This window comes from Phyllobates terribilis, unplaced genomic scaffold (assembly GCF_046119375.1).
Source record: "Phyllobates terribilis strain yellow unplaced genomic scaffold, ASM4611937v1 Scaffold_11__3_contigs__length_659146591, whole genome shotgun sequence".
Taxonomy (NCBI): Eukaryota; Metazoa; Chordata; class Amphibia; order Anura; family Dendrobatidae; genus Phyllobates; species Phyllobates terribilis.
Window position 1 is genome coordinate 90675857 of NW_027362771.1, and position 26019 is coordinate 90701875.

The 26019-nt window shown below is 41.0% G+C and overlaps 1 protein-coding gene across 3 annotated transcripts in view; it reads left to right on the top strand.

Annotated features, from left to right (window-relative positions):
* The first annotated feature begins 383 nt into the window (after positions 1–383).
* ABLIM3 (actin binding LIM protein family member 3) overlaps positions 384–26019 on the top strand; it is a 266409-nt gene continuing 240773 nt past the window's right edge. For all 3 annotated transcript variants that reach the window (XR_012251181.1, XM_073651326.1, XM_073651325.1), the window contains exon 1: positions 384–890. Coding sequence is in view for 2 of the 3 variants with exons in the window: in XM_073651326.1 (XP_073507427.1) it covers positions 878–890 (13 nt within the window). In the remaining variant the exon portion in view is untranslated. The remainder of the gene's footprint in view (positions 891–26019) is intronic.

Consider the following 26019-nt stretch of genomic DNA (forward strand, 5'->3'; position numbering starts at 1 on the left):
TGGGACTATATAGCACTATATGGCACTATATGGCACTATGTGACACTATATGACACTATATAGCACTATATGGCACTATGTGACACTATATGACACTATATGACACTATATGGCACTTTGTGACACTATATGGCACTATATGGCACAATATGACACTATATAGCACTATATGGCACTATGTGACACTATATGACACTATATGGCACTATGTGACACTATATGGCACTATATAACACTATATAGCACTATGTGACACTATATGGCACTATGTGGCACTACATGGCACCCCGCTGAGCATTACCTCACTGCCCAGGGCCATGTGCAGCCCAGGCAGCCGCTGCTCTCTTTGATGCCGCCATGCGGTCTGACCAGCAGGTGGCAGCAGACCACGCACTATCCGGCTCAGTTCGTGCCGGTAATCGCAGCCCCGGTCACCGTGATCCTATCATGGGAATGTCCCGGAGGATTCCCAGTGATAGCCTTAGACTGGCTGCCACCAGCGGAGAACAGAGAGCAGCTGCACACGGCAGGGATCAGAGCAGTGAGGTCTGCGCGGTGTATCTGCCTCCCCCTCTGTCTCCACAGTCCACACCCCCGAGTGCTGGGAGAGCTCCACGCTCCTGTGCTGCGGTGACAGTGACAGTCAGTGTGTGGCTGTAGGCGTGTGCAGTGAGAAGGTGGCATCAGTCACCTCCCTGTCAGTATTGTCCTCCTGCTGGCACCGTGCCCTCCTCCAGCCTCTGACTACCTGAGAGCAGAGGTGGCTGTGCCCGGGGATGGCTGGCATGGGAAGGAGCTTGTAAGCGAGGACACGGCAGGATTCAGCACACAGGGCAGACAGCAGAAGCAGAGCGGGTGAGAGCAAGAGCCTGGCATCATGAGCACCAACTGTAAGTACATGCCAGGGCCACCAGCCATGTGTGGGGAGGCTGCAGAGCATTGCGCCGGCTCTCCGGGGTCTGCAGGGTGCTAGTGTACCTGCACTGCTCACCATTACTTATGGATTCGTATAGATGCAGCCTACTTTATTCTTCTCATTGTTTGCTCTGACACAATGTATTGTCCATGTGATGCTCCTTGTATACAACCAACTCTTTCCCCAGACCTTTATTAATAATGAAATCATTGTTCTTCAGCACTGGACTATATCTATAGTATCATTGTCTATAGTGTGTGAAGAACTGTATGTAGCCTGGATTTTTTATCTAATAAAGGCAGGCCTTGTTCTGTGCACTGGGACAACTTTACATTTTAGATATACTAGCAATGTATCATCATGTGGCAAGATATCCATATCTATCTATCTCTATCCATATCTATCTATCTCTATCCATATCTATCTATCTATCTCTATCCATATCTATCTCTATCTATATCTATCTATCTCTATCCATATCTATCTATCTATCTCTATCCATATCTATATCTATCTATCTATCTATCTATCTATCTATCTATCTGTCTCTATCCATATCTATCTCTCTCTATCTATCTATCTATCTCTATCCATATCTATCTATCTCTATCCATATCTATCTATCTATCTCTATCCATACCTATCTATCTATCTCTATCCATATCTATCTATCTATCTATCTCTATCCATATCTATCTATCTATCTATCTATCTCTATCCATATCTATCTCTATCTATATCTATCTCTATCCATATCTATCTATCTATCTCTATCCATATCTATCTATCTATATCTATCTATCTCTATCCATATCTATCTATCTCTATCCATATCTATCTATCTATCTCTATCCATATCTATCTATCTATCTATCTCTATCCATATCTATCTCTATCTATCTATCTATCTATCTATCTTTCCATATCTATCCATCTCTATCTATATCTATCCATATCTATCTATCTCTATCTATTATCTATCATCTATATCTATCTATCTATCTCTATCTATATCTATCCATATCTATCTATCTCTATCTATTATCTATCTATATCTATCTATCTATCTATCGCTATCTATTATCTATCTATATCTATCTATCTCTATCCATCATCTATCTATCCATATCTATCTATCTATATCTATCTATCTCTATCTATATCTATCTATCTCTATCTATTATCTATCTATATCTATCTATATCTATCCATCATCTATCTATCTCTATCCATCATCTATCTATCTATTATCTATCTATCTATCTATAGCTATCCATATTTATCTCTATCTATCTATTTATCTATCTATCTATCTATCTATCTATCTATCTATCTTCTATCCATCTACCCATCCACTTCTCCATGAACATGACTGTCTCCTAAGTTCAGTAAAGAACTGATGTCATTGCCTAACAACAGCGCTTTGCTAGCCTATAGGAGGATCTGCTCACCAATGTAGCCTAGAAAGGTGCATTTTCTACTCCCAAGCGTTGATTCGATTTTGTTTAGGATGGTAAATGATAAAGTCCTATTTAATAATTAGTGTTAATATCAGGTTTATGATGATAGAGACGTGCTTGCTGTATCACATCATGCTGGTTTAGGGAATGAATTGGTCTTGGTCAAGCGACAATGTTATTGTGTGTTGCTCCTAGGGCTGGGCTGAACTCTGTAGTACTCATAGTGAAACATGTTATATCTGAGCGCTTGGCTCCATGCACAAATGTATAAGCACTCCGTTATAGTGGGAAAGTGCAGCCCAGAGACACAGGTGTTCACACACTGATGTCATAGAGCTAAAAATGGTGACATAAATGATAAGGAATTGCCAGATTGTAAAGAATTGGTTCCAACAAGTCAATTGTAGTTGAGAACGGCAAGAGCTGTCGGGAAAACAATAGAAAGCATAAACTGTTATTCCTTTTAATGGGTACTCCATTCTGGTTTCCTTTGCCTGTAGCAGCACATACAACACCAGCGAGCACATCATGGGAGGGGTCGGCTAGTAGCAAGCCCCCACCACCCCCATTCCATTCCAAGCACATTATGGAGAGCTTGCGTTACCAAACTGAGTGTCTTCTTCCCCTGATCTTCTTCTGCCTTCTTCCCCATGATCAGCTTGTGAAGGACTTTTGATATTTAGCATTGGTACTTAATGGTATTCACCAGTTGTTACAATATTAATATGGTGCTGACCTGCAGCATGACATTGATACCCAATTTTACCATTGCAAAACTACAGTTTTTTTTTTCAGAATAGAACTTTGTAAAAACTTCATTTGGAGGTATGAGGGCATAATATAATAGATATAACTCTTGCTTGATTGCTTCCCCCAGTTAATCAGATTGCCACCCCAATTGTAAAAGTGTTAGCACTGGAGAATTGGTGTATGGTCACAAATATAATTGGCCATTATGGCTAAACATCATATTTCTATGTTGATAGGATCATAGGAGCTATAATTTACTAATAGCTAGGATAAAGAAATATAAGGGATGTACTAGCATGCAGCGGTGACATTCATTAAGTGTCCTTTGACTAAAGCACATGAACTCATTTAGGTTATATAATATGATATAAATATATTCATGGCGTTCTTGTAAGACTACTTGTTGTGAAATACATAAATAATAGTAACCTGTTACACCTTGCCTATTTAATAGCCAGTTATCAGATGTTTTTTGCACTGGCAAATCCACCTGTCAGACAGGTAAGATGTCCACTGTATTCTAGCCTTTGGGCAAATATACTCCTCTGAACAGAGCTGTGTCTCAATATAGGAATGCGTTAAGGACAGGTCAATGTCACCACCTACATTGCTGTCATTTTTTATTGATCACTCATATACCTGACTCAGAAAGTAAAGTGTAAAGTGGAACTGTGAAGATGAAGTATAATATATATAGATTAGTGCGCAGAAGGGTTAGTCAGTTGTGTAAGAAATGCTGCAAAGTGAGGATACTTTAAAAAATAGAAGTGTTAAAGGGGTTGTCTACTACTGAGGCAATTGCTTCCCTTCTTAATGCCTATGTTTCCCCCTTGTAAAATAATAACACTTATAATCACCTTTAGTGCCAGTGCTTTTCCAGCGGTATCAGCACTGGCTCTCCCAGGGATCCTGTGACATTGTTATGTCACACAATCCTTGCGGCTAACCAGCTGCCGCTCTTTCACTTTCTCGGGATGTATGTAATTCATCCAAAGGTGGGGAGGTTGAAGCCAGCATTGATTGGCTGCAAGGATCGTGTGACATAATAATGTCACGTGATCCCTGGGAGAGACAGTGCCAACACCGCTGTTTATCAGCTAACAAAATGCGAAATGAATGAACAAAATAGAAATCTAAATCAAATTAATTATTGTCTTCAAAACAGCATCAATGCATCCATTCTCTTAGGTACACTTGCTCTCACTTTTTGAAGGATCTCTGCATGGAGGTTGTTTGAAGCATCGTGGAGAACAAACCACAGATTTTGTGTGGATGCCGACTTGCTTCTGTCTCTTCATGTAATCCCACATAGACTTGATGATGTTGATGAGATCAGAGCTCTGTGGGAGCCATATCATCACTTCCAGGATTCCTTGTTCTTCTTTACACTGAAGATAATTCTTAATGACATTGGCTGTATATTTGGGTCGTTGTACTGCTGCAGTATAAATTTGGAGCCAATCAGATGCCTTGTTATATGATGGATAAGTATCAACCTTTATTTCTTAACATTTAGGACACCATTAATCCTGACATGACCATTAACTGAAATGCAGCCCCAAACTTGCAAGGAACTTCCACCATGCTTCACTGTTGCCTGCAGACAATCATTATTGTTCCATTCTCCAGCCCTTTGGCAAACATACTGCATTCTGTTACAGCCAACTATTTCATATTTTTATTCATCAGTCCAAAGCACCTAATGCCATTTTTCTGCACCCCAATTCCTATATTTTCTGCACCCCAGTTCCTATGTTTAGTCACTTGGCCTTATTTCCATGTTAAAGGTATGGCTTTTTGGCTGCAATTTTTCCATGGAGACCACGTCTGGCCAGACTTCTAAGAACAGTAGATGGGTGTAGGTTGGTCCCACTGCCAGTTCTGAGCTGATGTCAGAGCTGGACATCTTCTGATTTTGAAGGAAAGTACGTATGAGGTGTCTTATCTGCTGCATTAATTTTCTTTGGATGACCATGACCACTGTGTTTGTGTTTACTGTCCTCAAAGTTGCCTTTTTTGGTGTCTTCAATGCTCTGATAAACACAGAAAGATACTTTTCCATCAAGCAATACCACCACTGAGGCATCTGATTGGCTCCAAATTTCTGCAACAGAACAACAATCTCAAACATACAACAAATGTCATCAATAACTATCTTTAGCATAAAAACAAGCAAGGAGTCCTGAAAGTGATGATACGGTACCCACAAAGCCCTGATCTCAACATCATTGGGTCTGTATGGGATTACATGAAGAAATAGAAGGATTTGCACAGGCCTACATCCACAGATCTGTAGTTAGTTTTCCAAGATGTTTAGAACAACCTCCTTTCAGAATTCCTTCAGATACTGTGTGCAAGTGTACCTAGAAGTTTTAAAAGCAAAGTTTTGCAAAGTACCGTGCAAAATGGCACCATAATTCTGTCTCAAATTGCTAAAAAAAAAATTGGAGTACATGGTGTGCACCAGATTTATTATATTTAGGATATACAGTATTAAATCAGACAGTTTTGAAAGATGTATTAAAAGGAGGTTAAGACTAAAATGAACTGTAAAATACATATGACTTATTAATAACATGCTCCAATATTTTGGCATAAATTAATGGTGAAAAATAGTCCAGCCAAGAGGAGACATAAGGAAGAAAAAAGTGCCTTTTATGCCTGGCAAGATGTGAAATATTTATTTAATAGCATTCACCACCATGCTAAATATGGTGCAGCTTCTGTCTGTTTTTCCAAGTGCTCAAGTCTGAAGTGGAGAAAGGGGAATATGTAGATCTCATCTTAAAAAGGGTTGTATACAGCTACAGCATTCACTTTTCGGCACTGCCTTTGTCAAGTGAAAGTTGCATAATGTGAATGGCCACCAACATAAAAAGTAACTGTCCCATGGATATGTGATAAATGTTAGTGCCTCGAATTTCTGCTTAACAAATACCTTTCAATTTGGTTAAAATCTACAGTGAAGCAGAACTTACTCTAGTTAATGTACAACATACTTTATTAGAAAGGTGAATGAAATACTGTAGGATCCAGTTAGACTACATTATTGGTCAACTTGATCTTTTTTAGTCACCCAACAGTACAAATGGAAACATGGAAAATATAGAAAGCAAGCACTAATGTCAATTTTTCACGTGCATGGATTACCAGGTTCTAGGGATTTGTTTAGCCCTTTTTCCTTGTTTGTCGTCGTTCTTGACTTGGAAGAATTTTCCATGTTCAGGTCAGCATCATTTTAGGTCAGTGGACGTCAGCAAATTAAGGGAGTATCTTCAGAATGAACAATCGAAGATAGAATGTTGCTAATTTTTCTGCAGTCAGTTGATAAGGTCTGATAAGATAGAAAAGGAGCTCCAATGTCCAATGAGTATGTACTCTACAACGTTTAGGGGAAAACATTTACACTAAGCTTTATTACAGAGCCCTAGAGGAGCCATCCTAATTCTCAACTGCATAGGAAAAACTCCAATTGCCAAGCTCCACTCTCCCAGGGTTTGTCCTGGGCACAGAGGCTTAGAAGAAAGCGATCAGCCAACAATTGCTCCTTTTCTCCCAGTAAGAAATTTGTATGCCATTATCTGTTACTTTTTTATGACCTATGGCATCTCTGGTCATCATGTACCAATTACTGTTGATGCTGTTGCATATTTAATGGGGAGCAAACGATGAGACAGTAAGCTTAATTGTGTCATTCAGTGCACAAAATTCCTTGGCAGGAAAGACATACAATGAATTATGTAGCTGTTTGCCATTGTCCTAGATTCTCTAATATAGTTTGGTATTCACAGTGTTTTTTTATTGTCTTAATCTGAATGGAAAATGTTGTTCAAAATAGCATCAATAATAGGCTTGCGTGTATGTTCTAGTTATAGAGGAACTTAGAGGACTTCTATTAACCCAACAGTTTAGCAAGCTGTGTTTGGATGTAAGTGTTACTAATATTGTTTATTCCACAGGTACCTGATGTAAACCCAACTAAACCCATGTGATTTCAGCTTGCTTTGTATGGTTATATTGATATGATTATGTTTTATGTTGAATAGAGTTTTGTAAAACTGTGTCCCTGTTAGGTGTTTGGAGCTGAGCATATACTAGGTGATCTCTTTCAGTGTTTTCCTGCATACACACATAACTGTCAATCATTGAGTATGAGTAGGGCTGCTCACTAGACTTCTTAGCCCAGGATGAAAAGGGGAATTAAATCAGTAAAATTACAAGTTATACATAATTATTCTTTACAAAACTATATGTCAGTCTGCTCACCTCTTCTGTTGTAGGGATTATCCGGGCCTTTGTTTTTTTTTCTCATTACTATTAGGCTAAGAATTTACCAGCAGGTAGTTGCTAACTATCTGCCTGTTCTGCAGTCTCTTCCAGGTTACAGTGGTTATAGACCACTCTTGCCGACAATTCTCTCACTTCCGGTGATATCATGTCAACCCAGCAGCATTTATTTATTATGTTTTTCTGATATAGCATCATCGTATTCTACAGCGCTTTATATACATTATCATTGCTGTCCCCATTGGGGCTCACAAACTATATTCCTTATCAGTATGTCTTTGAAATGTGGGAGGAAACCGGAGAACCTGGAGGAAACCCACGAAAACACAGGGAGAACATACAAACTCTTTGCAGATGTTGTCATTAGTGGGATTTGAACCCAGTATAGCTCTGAGCCGAGCCACCATGCTGCCCATGATTGCCGATGTCATGCTGATTGACAGCCGGCTTCCCACTATCTAAAGCCCCCATCTCACATAGCGAGATCGCTGCTGTGTCACGGTTTTGGTGACGCAACAGCGACCTCACCAGCGATGTCGTTATGTGTGACACTTTGCAACGATCAGGCCCCTGCTGTGAGGTCGCTGATCGCTGCAAAGTGTCCTGGACCATTTTTTGTTCGTTGCTCTCCCGCTGGTTAGCACACATCGCTGTGTGTGACCAGCGGGAGCAGCGGTCAGGCTGGTAACCATGATAAACAGCGGGTTACTAGGGGCACACGCGCACCTTGTAACCCGTTGTTTATCATGGTTACGAGCCTGCTAAAGTGAGCGGTAACCTCCCGCTCACTGTAGCAGAGTGGTAACCATGATAAACAATGGGTTACTAGGAGCGCGTGTGCCCCTAGTAACCCGATGTTTACCATAGTTACCAGCCTGCTCCTGCTTCAGCAGGCTCGTAACCAGGAGCAGGACATCGTGGAAAGATTCTTTCCACGATGTCGCTGCTCCCCTGATCGTTGGTGAGCCTGCCTGTTTGACAGCTCACCAGCGACCACATAGCGACGCAGCAACGATCCCTGACAGGTCATATCGTTGTCGGGATCGTTGCAGTGTCGCTAAGTGTGACGGGGCCTTAACTGTAGTGACTCCCCGTTAAGAGAGCAGACTGGAAGAAAAAGAACTGCTCTGTTGACATGAAGTCAAAAAAAGCAGGAGAAATGCCACCTGAGCCGGCAGAGATCATAGCAGGGCAGAACAGGCAGGTAGATAGTAACCATCTGTGGGTAGGTTCTTAGACCAATAGAAAAAAAAAAGCCCTATATAACCCATTTAACTTGCTGCCCACAGATCAGATTACACATTCTTTTTATCCATCTGGCTAAGCCAAACATTTAGGCTATTTACTGCCACAAACAGGCTCGGACTGGCCCATAGGGGAACAGGGGAATCCCCCGGTGGGCTCCTGTGCAGATATGGGCTCCCAGCCCCACTATATGTGCAGTAATTGGCATAATTCACTTGATTCACTCTGTACAGAATAAAGCAGCATCTGATCATTCATTAACCAATCTACCTAGTTTATTTTTATATAGAGCATACATGTCAAACTCTGGCTCATAGGCCAAATCAGGCCCACAGGGTAATTATATTTGGCACGTGACACGAAAACCACCACACCTATGTGGGGCCATTATTCTGTATGTAGAACTTTGTGGGGCCGATTATATTGTATGGAGAACTAGGTGGGGCCCATTATTCTGTATGGAGGTCTATGGGGGCCCGTTATTCTGTATGGAGGACTATGTGAGCCCATTATTCTGTATGGAGGACTATGTGAGGCCCATTATACTATATACTGGTTGGCCTGCGATTTTGTCCAAGTTTTTCATTTTGGCCCTCTGTGTGTTTGAGTTTGACATCCCTGATATAGAGATATAGGTAAATTTGTGAATGAGGGTAGTGTAATATTTGCATGCAGGTAAAAAGTGGGGCCCTCAAAGTTAATTTTACTGGTGGGCCCTTGGCACCCCAGTCTGACACTGGCCACAAGCGAAGGGTCCCTTTAAATCTTCCTAGATTTTAGTTTCTGGATTTATCGCTGGGAGTGGAGAGAGCTTTTATATGACTTATACATTTTGTTTAATGCAGACTGCATATATTTAGCATTAATGTCTGTAATGCCTTCTGCATGCTGTGATATTATGGGTCTTTGTTGTACAGATTTGTAATGTGCACCAAAAGATGAATATAGACCCATATTGTATTTTTCATAGCTGGAGAATCAACAAGAAAAACATGATGGTATGCTTCTTATCACATGCCTCCCTCTCCTAGTAGGTTACCTTGCCACCTCTCATCCCAGCCCTGCATGAAGCCATTGACAACCATGGAGACAAAGGCATTAGAACATGCAGCAGGGGGAGCTTAGAGCTAAGTACACCGCAGCAGGGGGCAATTGTTGTGCGATTAGAGAAAAATTGATTTTGTTAGTAGAATTATGCTTTAATTACAAATTACTCTACTTCATAGTTTCTAGTAGCTCTTCTTCATACTTCAATCTGTTTCCACAGCCAAGACAGCAGTTACTACTTTCTCAATATGGTAAATCATCCCATCATGCACTAACAAAATATATGGTGATAGAGTTCGGTTCCATTCACACGTCTCAAATTTCACATAGACTTGAGCACAGATCCTGCGCCAAAGTCTGTGTCAAATCCAAAGACGATACACGTCACATGCATTAAACGCAGTATCCCATTCACATGAAGTTTAACTAATGTGGGTGGATTTTTGTTGGTACTTTGGAAAAATGAATCCACTACAGAAATAAGTTGCATAGTACTTATTTATGAGTGGTAAAGAAAAACTGAAAATTCGCCCCATGTAATGACAATGGGGGTAATTCTTATGTATATCTGCTGCACACGTAGCGTCAGGAAACCACGTCTCACTTTTACGGCGGCATCTTAACATTCTGAAAGATTGGTGTAGCTTTTTATTTATATTCTAGTTGTTCATAATATTTGGCTGGAAACGTGAAAATTACTATTAATGATGAATTCTATTATTACTATTATTATTTGTCATTTTGTGCTTTTATATATATTTAGACACAGCTTCCTGGGAGGCCGTCCAGTTCTGTCTTATGCATTATGTAGATGTCCTTGCTGAGAATCCTGATTAGATGTCCTTGCAGTAAAACACTCTCAATAGGTATAGATTATACAGTTAATAGGTGAAAGGCATTGTAACAAAATACACACAATGTTTATAGTAGCTATTTGGAGTAGCTAGAGAGCTTTTACCAACATGTTGACCCAGACTTGTCACTATTTACTGTTTTATGGCCAAAGCACATATGTTGTTCTAGCTGTAGTGTAGTCTTTGTGGGGTTTTTTTAGGTTCCTGAAGCAGATGTTCAGTGATTATTTGACCTCTCAGTGTCCTGTGGTCTAGGATTGTCAGAGTCAAAGGTTTCATCCATGCTTAAAGACCATTTTCACCTCCATAATCTGCCTAAATGTTATATTTTTTGCTCTGACTACACAACTACTCTAACTCCAAGCTAGAGAGAACTACACCCCTAGTCATTATTCAATAAAGCGCAATCCCAATTTATAATCTGTTACATCTGTATACAACTCTTATTCATATAAAATGTTATACACTCCTCAACATTGAAATTGCAACACCAAGAAGGATAAGTCATGATATTATGGAAATCACTGCACCCATAGACATGTTAATGATATGCGAATGATGAAAAATTAGAAACACAATTTTCATAACGTCTCAATATGTTCAGTATTGAGCAAGAGTGCCATATGGAATATAGTGTGCTGTTCCCTCATGAAGGACTCTTCGTGGTGTTGCCCACATGGTCTCCAGATGGAGACTGGTGACTGGAATAGAGCAATGGAGGCTGGATTGGAGCTCTATCCTCATCAGTGATGAGTCCCGCTCCTGTTTTGGACGCAGTATGAACCAAAGTTTGGTCTGGGGGCGACATGAGCAATGACATGACGAGGCTGTCACTAGAGATCATCGCACCAGTCCTATTTCCCTAGATTATGGTGTCATAAAGTATTGTAAATTGACCCCTTTAATCTTCATTCCAGGTACACAATAGCTCGGTATTACATTGAATTAACCATTTCTCCAAAGTGTTCCCTGAACCATTTTTCAACGTAACGTCAGGTTGTATATTGCTTGTGCTACCATGGCCTGCAGCGTCTGTGGACTTGTCTCCCATTGAACACATCAATAGCAAAGAGCGCTGCCAGCAGCGGATCTTGAGGATTTACATGCCTAAGCCTTCACATGGCAGAACATTCCACAGACAACCGTTAATAATCTCTTTGGTAGCAGCCAATGCATGTAAGTGTGTGTATTAATGTGCATGCCGCTCATACTCGATATTAAATAAATTAAGATGCACTGAAATTTTATTTTAATTTTTTCACCATTTGCATATCATTACCATGTCAATCAATCCTGAGATTTTCATAATTCCACAATTCTTACTTTGATTTTGCATGTTCAATGTTATGGAGTGTAAAATGGATCAGACAATATGTTATTGTTTCACTAACACCCCGCCCCCAGCCTCTTCCAGCTCTATTAGACGTCTGGGCTTCGTCCCTGAAGATTTTACACACCTAAGGGATTTCATGCTGCTGTAATTTACAACCTTTCCAAATATGATGCGCTAAATATCACACAAGCATTTGTAGTAACAATTGTTTTGTTTTGTAGATGATTATAAAAACCTTGGTTATTTTATAAGACGTTGATAAAACATGCTATTTAAAGCAATATTACATGTGATGTCACAAGAGATGTCTTTTAAAAGAATACTTTTTGGGATTAATGCTACACTGCTATATGGATATGCATCGACAAACTTGGGTTCTGCTCTACACGATTCTCCCTGCCCCTCTTCTGTCTTGGGACCACTTGTTCTCATGTCTCAGTTTAGATAGCTCCTCTTTGTATGACTTATCACAGACATCTTGCTATCACAACCATATCATAACATCTCTGCTCTTTTATTATTCTATGTAAATGGCTTGTGTTAAGCTATTGTGAAGTTTGCAGAGGAACAAGCACCAGATAAAATCTCAGGAATTTCGTTGAAATGGAGCTATGTGTGTGCGCAGAGTTGAGTGGGGTAACTATTCTGTATGGTCTGTTATACAAAAGGCTTTTGTGTGCACTTAGGATCAGATGTAGAAAAACCCTATAGGATGTCAGCCATCAGGGTCCAAGATGTTCTGACAAGTGTAGGTGTAGTTTATCTGTCGTGAACAGCTCTCATCATGTATATTTTTATGGGAAGCGTATGTGTTATATACATGTGCTTCAATGCATTGAGCATCCGTCCAACTCAGACAGCAGAAGAGATTGAGGGAGCAGATGGCGTCTTCCTGTTACTATGTGCTCAGCAGCCAGACTCTGGTCCATGTCCATACGCTGACGGCCTTTCCATGCTTCTGATCTCTAGGTCTTGTCACAATATCTCCCGTCTCGATGAATCTCGGCTGCTTTGACGACACTGGCAGCTCCAGGCTTAGCGCCCGAATGAAAATATCTGCATAAGCTAATTCCAAAGCCACTGAACCCAGCTTTCCATTTATGTATAGCCCCTTCCACTTTGCTTGGTTATCTGCCCAGTCATACCCTTGAAGGATTGAAATAGGTTATAAATAGTCACTAAGGAGATGCATATCAGGACCTTAGCCATATGATGTAATAACTGGCTCTTTCTAAGCTATCTCACACTACAGTGCCCTTAAATGTCCTGCAGATGTGAGCCGCAAGCTACAAATAGCTGAATATAGTGAAATAGATTATAGTTTATGGAGATGGCAGAATCAGATAGTCAGATTCATTTTTAAAATGGAGAATTATTATAGAAGGTTTATTTTGATGAATTGCTTACCTACATATACAGTACAGACCAAAGTTTGGACACACCCTCTCATTTAAAGATTTTTCTGTATTTTCATGATTATGAAAATTGTACATTCACACTGAAGGCATCAAAACTATGAATTAACACATGTGGAATTATATACTTAACAAAAAAGTGTGAAACAACTGAAAATATGTCTTATATTCTAGGTTCTTCAAAGTAGCCACCTTTTGCTTTGATGACTGCTTTGCACACTCTTGGCATTCTCTTGATGAGCTTCAAGAGGTAGTCACCAGAAATGGTCTTCCAACAATCTTGAAGGAGTTCCCAGAGATTCTTAGCACTTGTTGGCCTTTTGCCTTCACTCTGCTTTCCAGCTCACCCCAAACCATCTCGATTGGGTTCCGCATCTGGTGTAGCACCCCATCACTCTCCTTCTTGGTCAAATAGCCCTTACACAGCCTGGAGGTGTGCTTGGGGTCATTGTCCTGCTGAAAAATAAATGATTGTCCAACTAAACGCAAACCGGATGGAATTGCTTGCTGCTGCAAGATGCTGTGGTAGCCATGCTGGTTCAGTATGCCTTTAATTTTGAATAAATCCCCAACAGTGTTACCAGCAAAGCACCCCGACACCATCACACCTCCTGCTCCATGCTTCACGGTGGGAACCAGGCATGTAGAATCCATCCATTCACCTTTTCTGCGTCGCACAAAGACATGGTGGTTGGAACCAAAGATCTCAAATTTGGACTCATCAGACCAAAGCACAGATTTCCACTGGTCTAATGTCCATTCCTTGTGTTCTTTAGCCCAAACAAGTCTCTTCTGCTTGTTGCCTGTCCTTAGCAGTGGTTTCCTAGCAGCTATTTTACCATGAAGGCCTGCTGCACAAAGTCTCCTCTTAACAGTTGTTGAAGAGATGTGTCTGCTGCTAGAACTCTGTGTGGCATTGACCTGGTCTCTAATCTGAGCTGCTGTTAACCTGCGATTTCTGAGGCTGGTGACTTGGATAAACTCATCCTCAGAAGCTGAGGTGACTCTTGGTCTTCCTTTCCTGGGGCGGTCCTCATATGAGCCAGTTTCTTTGTAGAGCTTGATGGTTTTTGCAACTGCACTTGGGGACACTTTCAGAGTTTTCCCAATTTTTCGCACTGACTGACCTTCATTTCTTAAAGTAATGATGGCCACTCGTTTTTCTTTATTTAGCTGCTTTTTTCTTGCCATAATACAAATTCTAACAGTCTATTCAGTAGGACTATCAGCTGTGTATCCACCAGACTTTTGCACAACACAGCTGATGGTCCCAACCCCATTTATAAGGCAAGAAATCCCACTTGTTAAACCTGGCAGGGCACATCTGTGAAGTGAAAACCATTTCCGGTGACTACCTCTTGAAGCTCATCAAGAGAATGTCAAGAGTGTGCAAAGCAGTCATCAAAGCAAAAGGTGGCTACTTTGAAGAACCTAGAATATAAGACATGTTTTCAGTTGTTTCACACTTTTTTGTTAAGTATATAATTCCACATGTGTTAATTCATAGTTTTGATGCCTTCAGTGTGAATGTACAATTTTCATAGTCATGAAAATACAGAAAAATCTTTAAATGAGAAGCTGTGTCCAAACTTTTGGTGCTTACTGTATATTATCTAATTGGTCTGTGTTGAAGGTCTGCTAAACGCCAGCTTCTTCTAATTGAATGGTCTTTTGACCAATCATGAGTTATAGGTTCCCTTTGGGTTTAAAGCAGATTAGTATTTTGACTTAGAATTCCCAAAGAGTAAAACTTAATAAATACGTGATTAAATATCCTCTTAAACAGTTTTTCTCCAAATGTGTTCAGCAGCACACAGCTGTACAGTCTCTTCACTTCCTTGTTGCTGGGGGGGCAGGCACTCTTCCTTGAGTGACAGTCCTGGTTCAGTAGCTTAGTTCTACAGCTGAGCACATCAAGTCTGTCATTGGTTTGATATCAATGCTTGATGTGACTGAAGTATAACACCTAATGTATCAACAGTATAGTAGCTGCGGCATCATTTGTGACTGGAGAATAATACACGATGTAAAACCAGAATAGTGACTGTAGCTAAGTTGTGGCTGTATTGTAAGACCTGATGTAACAGTAGACTTGTGACTGCAGCTCCTCTCCTTCCTTTTGTGACCCAACTGAGTCCCAGCTTGTCAGTCTGACTCTGTCTGTTGCGGTATGTGCACACAACTTCTTTTTTAGACAGGTTTGCTTCTTAACCCACCTAAAAAAGGGCTTAATAAACACTTAAAAGAATGAATATATGCCTTTCTAAAAATGACTTGCTGTAGATATGTTCAGACTTTTGAGCTTTTTAAAACTGCTTCTGGTTTCTTAGGACACAAAGCAGTTAAAAGAAGTGACCTGACCATTCTAGAGATGCCAAAAAAGTGCTCAGGAAACTACCAAAAAGATGCTTCAGAACAAAAGATACCAGCATGTCCCGAAGCATCTTCCTCCTGAAAAACCTGTCTAAAAGACGTTGTGTGCACATACCCTTATTGTGCTTGTGCTGCTCATGATAGCCTATTTGCAGGCAAAGTTTTTTTTAAAGAAAAAAAATCACGGATGGTGCTTTTCTCGGCAAGGCTATGGATGGCAGAAAAAGCACTTGTTTTTTGCGGAGTGTCCGTGAATTTAAAAAAAGTGCAATTGTGTGTATTTAAAAAATGTTTAAAATCACTGGGACTACTGTTTGCTGCAACAAAAAATACAGTTACTATTTTTCAAGGGTTAGGCTGTGTGCGTATGATCAGGATTTGAAGCTGAAATTTCCTGAGCATTTCTGCATCTCCTTGGCAGGAAAAACGCTGCGGAAAAAACGTGCGGTTTTGATGTGTTTTTGACGCTTTTTTATGCGGTTTTTGAAGCGTTTTTGTACATCAGTGAATGCTTTTTGGAGCTAAATAAAGTTATTTGGTGGGACATTGCTTAAACTCTTGGTTTACCATCAGAACTGGGGTGAGTATATTTGTTAATTTAAATGATTAAAGAATGTGTCTGTTGTATTTCAAATAAAGGGTTTGCCCTGTGTCTGTGTGTTTATTTAACTCTTTACTTTACTTTAATTAGGTTTGGTGATGAAAGGGTCTGATTGACACCTTGTCATCAACAAACAAAAGAGCTAGGTGTCAGCTAATCCCATTCGCCCAATGTCATTAGCATTTCCATTAATGTAATTTATGCGGCAGCTGTGAGCTGTTATTTTTAGCCTAGGAAGGTGCCATTTGCAAACATGGTCCCTGGCTATTACTAACAGCTTACAGCCGTTTCGTTAGCTGCTACGTCCCCCCGATCAGCACTCAGCAGCTCTTTGGACGCAGCATATTTTAGCTGTGTCCAAAACACTGTGTTCTAATGCCGCACTTTTGTTGTCGGTACATGTGAATCCACCACATATAATGACACTTCAATCGGTCAAAATCTGCAGAGGAGACTACAGAAATTGACATGCTGAGGGTGAGTTTGGGTACGTGGCCACGATCAGGAGCCGCTGTAGGTTTGACGTTGCGTGTTTATACAGCGTCAAACCCGCAGCGTCCAGATGTTACAGCATAGTGGATGGGATCTCTAGAAATCCCATGTCCACTATGCGAGCAACTGAGGCTGCGGATCACCCGTGGACACTGACATACGGCGCGTCTTTCAGGACTGCAGCATGTCAAATTGTCTTGTGGAGCTGCTAGTTTTCGCAACATAAATTTGACCACTAGAATGCGGTAAATACGCATGGTTCAGTGAACACATGTGGATTTACCTGCGTTCAAAATATTCAATGTTTTGGAAGCAGCAAAAAATATGTGCCCAAAGCGCTGCTATGTCCGCATCGTGGGCACAGAGCCTAAAATGAAAAAAAAAAAATGGTATGGGCTCCTGATTCATTTTTATAGCCAGCAGAGGGAAAGCCGAACGCTGGGGGCTGATATTAGTAGCCAGGGAAAGGGGTCATTAGCCAACAATGTTCCCTGGCTATTAATATCAGCCCACAGCTGTTTGTTTGGCCTTTACTGGCTAGATTACAGGGGGACCATAGAAAAAAATTGACATGGGGTCCCCCTATAAAATCTAACCAGAAAATGCTAAACAGACAGCTGCAGGCTGATATTAATAGCCAGGGAAGGGCCCATCAATGCTAGCTCCCTCCGCGACTATTAATATCACCCCTTAGCAGTCCCAGAAATGGCGCATCCATAAGATGTGCCAAATCTGGAGCTTAGCCTCCGCTCTTCCCACTGCCCTGTAGTGGTGGCGAGTGGGGTAATGGGGTTGGGTTTCACGTCAGCCTTGTATTGGCAGCTGAAGTGAAGCCCAGGTTAGTAATGGAGGGTAATAATAAGACTCTCCCATTACTAACCGCGCAGTAAAGTGGTCACCGCTTTTTCAATAAAAGACACAGCCAGAATAAAGTATTTTAATGAAATAAAAAACACATGGTTTTAATAATTTTTTTATTGCACTCTGTACGCGAAGCCATTGATCTTCAGAAAAAAAAGTAAAAAAACAAAAATGATATCCCTCACCTGTCCGCCGTCAACGACACATTCCACGATTACGCCAACGATTGTCCCTCAGCGATCTGTGTCACTTCCACAGCAGTGACATCAGCAATCACTGATGTCACTGCTGTAGAAGACAGCAATGTATATTGACAGGAGTGTAAAATCACTCCTGTCAGTATACATGCTGCTGCAGGAGGTCACTGGGTTCATCAGCTGAAGATCAGCTGATCAGCCCCGGTGAGCTCACTACCATGGGAACATTTTTCAGAATGTTCCCACGGTGAGGTCACGTGAGCGATCAGTTGATCGCTCACCTGACAGCAGGTCCTGGCAGTGCAGTACACTGAGGGGAGCATCGCCGGGAGGAGAGCATCACCGGGGACATCGCGAGGACCAGGAGGACACCTGGGGGCGCCGGACAGGTGAATTTAGTAGTTTTAATTTAAATTTTTTATTTTTTTTTTACCGCGGACACGTCGGCTCGGCAGAGCAGACTACTCCTCTCCCCAGCTGACCCGCTCTCGCTGTTATCAGCGGCGGTCGGATGAGAGGAGTAGTAGTCCTCCTCCTCTTCAGCCTCGAATTTGCGGCTATTGGCTTTAATTGAAACGCAGCAAATCCGCAGGTATAAATACTATGCCTGCGGATTTACTGCTTTTCAATTCAAGTCAATGGGCGCAAATTCGTGGCGGAATCTCGCAAACAATGGCCATGCTGTGGTTTTTTCCACAATGGTAATCCTGAGCAGAAATTTTCGCATCATGTGCAAATCACATTAGGATTACCATTGCTATAGCTGGCAGACCTATTAACAAGCGTTTCTGTGGCGGAAAAAACGCAGTGGAAACGCATTAAAAATGCTTTGTGTGCACATAGCCTTATTCTCAAAGTATTAACTTATCCCCTATCCAAAGACCCAAAGAACAATTGTCTATGCGACTGCCAGAAATAGCCAATCGCACTTTCTCCGACATTCCCCTAGACCATCAATGGAACGCAGATCAATTACAGGTGCATCTCACTAAATTAGAATATCATCAAAAAGTTAATTTATTTCAGTTCTTCAATACAAAAAGTGAAACTCATGTATTATATAGTCATTGCAAACAGAGTGATCAATTTCAAGTGTTTATTTCTGTTAATGTTGATGATTATGGCTTACAGCCAATGAAAACACAAAAGTCATTGTCTCAGTAAATTAGAATACTTTATAACAACAGCTTGAAAAATGTTTTTAAAATCCGAAATGTTGGCCTACTGAAATGTATGTTCAGTAAATGTACTCAATACTTGGTCAGGGCTCCTTTTGCATCAATTACTGCATCAATGCGGCGTGGCATGGAGGCGATCAGCCTGTGGCACTGCTGAGGTGTTATGGAAGCCCAGGTTGCTTTGATAGCAGCCTTCAGCTCATCTGCATTGTTGGGTCTGGTGTCTCTCATCTTCCTTTAGACAATACCCAATAGATTCTCTATGGGGTTAAGGTCAGGTGAGTTTGCTGGCCAATCAAGCACAGTGATACTGTTGGTTTTAAACCAGGTTTTGGTACTTTTGGCAGTGTGGACAGGAGCCAAGTCCTGCTGGAGATTGAAATTTCCATCTCCGAAAAGCTTGTCGGCAGAAGGAAGCATGAAGTGCTCTAAAATTTCCTGGTAGACGGCTGCGCTGACTTTGGTCTTGATAAAACACAGTGGACCTACACCAGCAGATGACATGGCTCCCCAAACCAGCATTGATTGTGGAAACTTCACACTAGACCTCAAGCTGCTTGGATTGTGTGCCTCTCCACTCTTCCTCCAGACTCTGGGACCTTGATTTCCAAATAAAAATTGGAACTCTGGGACCTTGTGGAGTGTGTCAATGACTGCCTTCTGGACATCTGTCAAGTCAGCAGTCTTTCCCATGATAGTGGAGCCTACTGAAACAGACTAAGGGACCTTTTTAAATGCTTAGGAAGCCTTTGCAGGTGTTTTTTGTTAGTTATTTTAATTTATTGAGATAATGACTTTTGTGTTTTCATCGACTGTAAGCCATAATCATCAACATTAACAGAAATAAACACTTGAAATAGATCACTCTGTTTGTAATGACTCTATATAATATATGAGCTTCACTTTTTGGATTGAAGAACTGAAATAAATTAACTTTTTGATGATATTCTAATTTAGTGAGATGCACCTGTATGTGCATCTCTGCTCCATTCGAAACGGGGCTTTGCAGAGCCTTGATCTCGGCATCAGGAGTTCTTGGGCTCCAGCCATCAGTAAGTTACCCCCTAGGGAATAAATTAATTTTGTAGGTAATAACCCTTTAAAGATATAGTGTGTTCACTCTGGAAGTAAGATGAGGGGTCTAGCATCTATTTCTCATTTCTTCTGCTTGACCAGCAGATTATATTCAGGTAGTATCAAGGCCTGGGTATGATAATAAATTAATGAAAGCACTATTGTTTTTTCCTCTCATATAACTTATAATGTTGAAAGCACACCTTAAATCCTTAAAAACCCCACCTGTTGTTGGTGGAAATGTATGGAAAAGTGAATATGCCTTTATGTATATACAGAGAATTTACATCTTTTTTTTTTTACCCATCCACAGATTGTGCAGGGTACCTGACATTAGGATTTAATGGATTTAATGTTTGTGAAGCATCTGATTACGGGTCCAGTTTATGTTGTTGCTAAGTAGAATTGTGCGTCTATGCAAATGTGGTTTGTAGGAAGAAGTGGATGTAATTATAGACTATTACGGGCTATTTAACCTGACCTTCATTTCAGAGGATGCTAATGCAGTCTTTACCAAGGAAAACAACATCAGTTTATCCAGAGGTTAAAATAGATTTTTTGCTTCCAACCATTCATTCCATCAATATAGTGGAACAGATGTATAACAATTTCTATCTTATACAGTTACTTGTCCTATGTACTAATACATAGCGTTGTTTGGTACTTTCCTCATGTACTCCACTTTCCTAGCTCATAAGATTACTTTCAGCTCATTCATACTGTCCGAGCCACGGGCACCATGAACCAGACTCTGGCTGTGTTACTGCAGTCGTGCATGTTTTAGTCTTAAATACTGCAGCTTTCCAGAGTAATCATACTTTGAATATTCATCTGGAGACAATTCGACTAGGATGACTGGTCACATACACATATGGAGAGCCCCTGTGACTGCAAGTATGCAATATGCTCACTCCCGGCCACATTCCAACTAGACGTGTGTGGCCTCACTCAATTTATATGACCTCCTGCTCCCAGCGCTGGCACCGGAGAATCCTTACAGCGCGCACTGTGCGCCCTTTACGGATTCACAAGTGTGTAGTCACATGGAGTAACTGCAGACTGTCATGCCAAATCTGAACAACCCCTTGAATCTGTCAGCAGGTTTGTGCTATTCAATCTGTGAGCAGAATAATGAAGGGAGAGAGACCCTGATTGCAAGGATGTGTCAATACTATCAGTATTTTATCAGCAGGAGATTATCACTGCAAGACTAGGTGTTGTGTGAAATCCAGTCAGGCTAATCTGTGTAACCACGCCCCTACTACTGATTGGAGGCTTCCTGACAGTGTGCACAGGAATTAGCCAATCAGTGGTGTGGGCGGGGTTATACACAGCTCAGCATTCTGATCACTGCTGCATCTACAGCAAAGAAAACAGTGAGTCTATCAGAACTGCACCAAATAGTCCAATAAGTGACACATCCCTGGAATCAGGGTTTCTGCCCCTACATTATGCTGCTCTCAGATTCCATTGCATAAACATGGTGACAGATTCCCTTTAATAAATTAAGCACATCTGTTAACACTGCCAAAAATGTACTCCAGATACTTGATTAGATTTCTGGAGTTAGTTTGCCACTTGCTACAGTGTTTTAGAATAAAACATACCTGGCTGCTATCGTGCTGCATATGTCTGATTCATGCTGTCCGTGGTTCAGGCAGCATAAAGCAGGTGACAGAGTCACTTTTGAGCTTATCATTTGATTTGCAGGCTGGTTGCCTGGACAGAACTGTTCATTTCTAAAGAGCACTAGTACAGAGCATGCATGTAGCCTGGCTTATATAGCAGCTTTCCAGTGCAGCCAGGTACACAAAAAATATACCATGAGACATATGTTGTTTTTGCAGTGTAATGGCGTACAATCATACAGTGCTGGCCAAAAGTATTGGCACCCCTGCAATTCTGTCAGATAATACTCAGTTTCTTCCTGAAAATGATTGCAATCACAAATTCTTTGGTATTATTCTCTTCATTTAATTTGTCTTCAATGAAAAAAACACAAAAAGAATTGTCCTAAAGCCAAATTGGATATAATTCCAAACCAAACTTAAAAAAGGGGGTGGACAAAAGTATTGGCACCCTTTGAAAAATCATGTGATGCTTCTCTAATTTGTGTAATTTACAGCACCTGTAACTTACCTGTGGCACCTAACAGGTGTTGGCAATAACTAAATCACACTTACAGACAGTTAACATGGATTAAAGTTGACTTAACCTCTGTCCTTTGTCCTTGTGTGTACCACATTGAGCATGGAGAAAAGAAAGAAGACCAAAGAATTGTCTGAGGACTTGAGAAACTAAATTGTGAGGAAGCATGAGCAATCTCAAGGCTACAAGTCCATCTCCAAAGACCTGAATGTTCCTGTGTCTTCCGTGCGCAGTGTCATCAAGAAGTTTAAAGCCCATGGCACTGTGGCTAACCTCCCTAGATGTGGACGGAAAAGAAAAATTGACGAGAGATTTCAACGCAAGATTGTGCGGATGGTGGATAAAGAACCTCGACTAACATCCAAACAAGTTCAAGCTGCCCTGCAGTCCCAGGGTACAACAGTGTCAACCTGTACTATCCATCGACGTCTGAATGAAAAGGGACTGTATGATAGGATACCCAGGAAGACCCCACTTCTTACCCCGAGACATAAAAAAGCCAGGCTGGAGTTTGCCAAAACTTACCTGAGAAAGCCTAAAACGTTTTGGAAGAATGTTCTCTGGTCAGATGAGACAAAAGTAGAGCTTTTTGGGAAAAAGCATCAATATAGAGTGTGCAGGAAAAAAAAGAGGCATTCAAAGAATAGAACACGGTCCCTACAGTCAAACATGGTGGAGGTTCCCTGATGTTTTGGGGTTGCTTTGCTGCCTCTGGCACTGGACTGCTTGACTGTGTGCATGGCATTATGAAGTCTGAAGACTACCAACAAATCTTGCAGCATAATGTAGGGCCCAGTGTGAGAAAGCTGGGTCTCCCTCAGAGGTCATGGGTCTTCCAGCAGGACAATGACCCAAAACACACTTCCAAAAGCACTATAAAATGGTTTTAGAGAAAGCACTGGAGACTTCTAAGGTGGCCAGCAATGAGTCCAGACCTGAATCCCATAGTTCACCTGTGGAGAGATCTCAAAATGGCAGTTTGGAGAATGCACCCTTCAAATATCAGGGACCTGGAGCAGTTTGCCAAAGAAGAATGGTCAACAATTCCAGCAGAGCATTGTAAGAAACTCATTGATGGTTACCGGAAGCGGTTGTTCGCAGTTATTTTGGCTAAAGGTTGTGCAACCAAGTATTAGGCTGAGGGTGCCAATACTTTTGTCCGGCCCTTTTTTGGAGTTTTGTGTGAAATGATCAATGATTTGATTTTTGCTTCATTCTCTTTTGTGTTTTTTCCTTGCAAGCAAATTAAATGAAGAGAATAATACCAAAGAATTTGTGATTGCAATCATTTTCAGAAAGAAACTGAGTATTATCTGACAGAATTGCAGGGGTGCCAATACTTTTGGCCAGCACTGTATATGCCCTGGGTATACATTTGCTACTTGTGCTAGATTTCAGTACAAATAGAGCCTTAGGGCTAATATAACAGACCACTGAATGGACTCCGCTTATAATATCTATGCGTTCTTGTCCATAAGCAAACAATTAGGTTCTTCATTCCCTTGTTTCTTTTTAAGAGGACCCCCCTCAAGGAGACCATTTGCACAGCAATAGCTTTTAGGGGATATAAGACCGGTGGTTTCTCTTTAAAGAAAACAATCGCAGGCCAAGCTGTCTGCTCACAATTTGTTTTTAGTCAGCACAACTACAAATACAGTGGCGGAGAAACATATTGGTGCCAGATACATAATAGGTGGCACTTCTGCTGAGTTGTTATAAAGATTAACTGAACCAAGATTAAAGCGGATCTGTCAGTAGAAAAACTATGCTCATCTAATGTCACCACAGTGTCAAGGTCATGAAACACTACTCACAGCGCCTGCTAGAAGGATTTTAAACCTTAAAAAAATAGTGTATTCATGTCTTCCTGGCAGATCTGTAAACCATGTTATGGAGGTTGGTCAGCAAGCTTGCCCTTCATCAGCCTTCAGTTTCATCTCCCTCCTCCCCCCAGCTCTGTGATTGACAGCCAAGCCATTTTTGATGTCTGTACTGATTTACCATGTTCTACCATACGTAGATATAATGTACATATATAGAATTATCCTTGGGAAACTTGTTTCTTGCAGCAGATGGTGTTAGCAACTATTATTACACACTAAAAGTGCTGGTGGATGTTGTCTCTAGTGTATGGCAATAGAGACTGCAGCTCTACTGAGCATGTACAAGATTTCAGCAGCAAGAACGGGAAGGAGCACAGTGAAAGTAGCTTGTCAATCAAGTTAGGGGAGCGGAGGTAGAGTTTACAGTCTGAATACACCTGGACTCATAAAAATCTGACACTATATAGCTGGACTCATAGGGTGCTGCATATTCTGAAAGGATTAGTCATTTAACGGTGGATTTGCAAGGTGAGTACCCCAGCCTCATCAGGGAAAGGTGATCTATCCCCTAGTATACAGCTTACATTATATTATTAAATCACTTTATTATAATTTCCTATTCTTGTCTCTTGTTTAATGAATAAGAGTCACACTCCAAAGACTGTGGCCCTGATTTACCAAGGTGATTTTGCCATCTGTGCAATCTTTCCTGTAGGGCGAAGACACAAGAACAAAACTTATAGGCCTTTGATTCATCATTGCCTTTGGCCTGTTTTTTTGTCTCATTTTGTGTGTTTTGCACTCTTTTCTTGTTTGTACACAATTCATTATTCTATCTGCGCCTCTTTTAACCCTTTCGCAACCCTGGGATTTTCCGTTTTTGCATTTTCGTTTTTTGCTCCCCTTGTTTCCAGAGCCATAGCGTTTTTATTTATTGGTCAATATGGTCAATATGGCCGTGTGAGGGTTTATTTTTTGCGGGACGAGTTGTACTTTTCAACACTATTACTAGTTTTACCATATTGTGTACGGGAAAACGAGAAAAAAATTCCTTAGTGCAGTGAAATTGCAAAAAAAGTTCAATACCACAGATGTTTTTTTAATTTTTTTTTACCACGTTCACTGAATGCTAAAACTGACCTGCCATTATTATTCTCCAGGTCATTACGAGTTCGTAGACACCAAACATGTATAGCCTCTTTTTTATTTAACTGGTGAAAAAAAATTCCAAAGTTTGATAAAAAAAAAAAATGGCACCATTTTCCAAGACCTGTAGCGTCTCCATTTTTCGGGATGTGGGGCTGGGTGAGGGCTTATTTTTTGCACGCCGAGCTGAAGTTTTTATTGATACGATTTTGGGGTAGGTTCGATGTTTTGATCGCCCGTTATTGCATTTTATTGCAATGTTGTGGCGACCAAAAAACATAATCCTGGCGTTTAGAATTTTTTTTCTCATTACGCCGATCGGATTAATTATTTTTTTATATTGATAGATCGGGCGATTATGTACGCGGCGATACCAAATATGTGTATGTGGGTGGTTTTTTTTTAATTATTTTATTTTGAATGGGGCGAAAGGGAGGTGCTTTAAACTTTTATATTTTTTAAATTTTTTAAATATTTTTAAAAACATTTTTTTTTCACTTTTTGCTTGCTTCTATAGGAGACTAGAAGCAGCACTTGTCTGATCGCCTCTGCTGCATAGAGATGATCAGCAAGATCACCTCTATGCAACAGAAATGGTCCTGTGCTATGAGCGCCAACCACTAGGTGGCGCTCATAGTGACCAGCTCATGACAACCACTGGAGTCTGCTGCAGACCCAGAGTTGTCATGCCCATGCATCAGTGACCCGCGATCACGTGACGGGGTCACCGATGGGCGGGGTAAGTGACGCGTTTCCCGCGCGGCGATGTTAAATGCCGCTGTCAGAGATTGACAGTGGCATTTAACATGTTAACAGCCG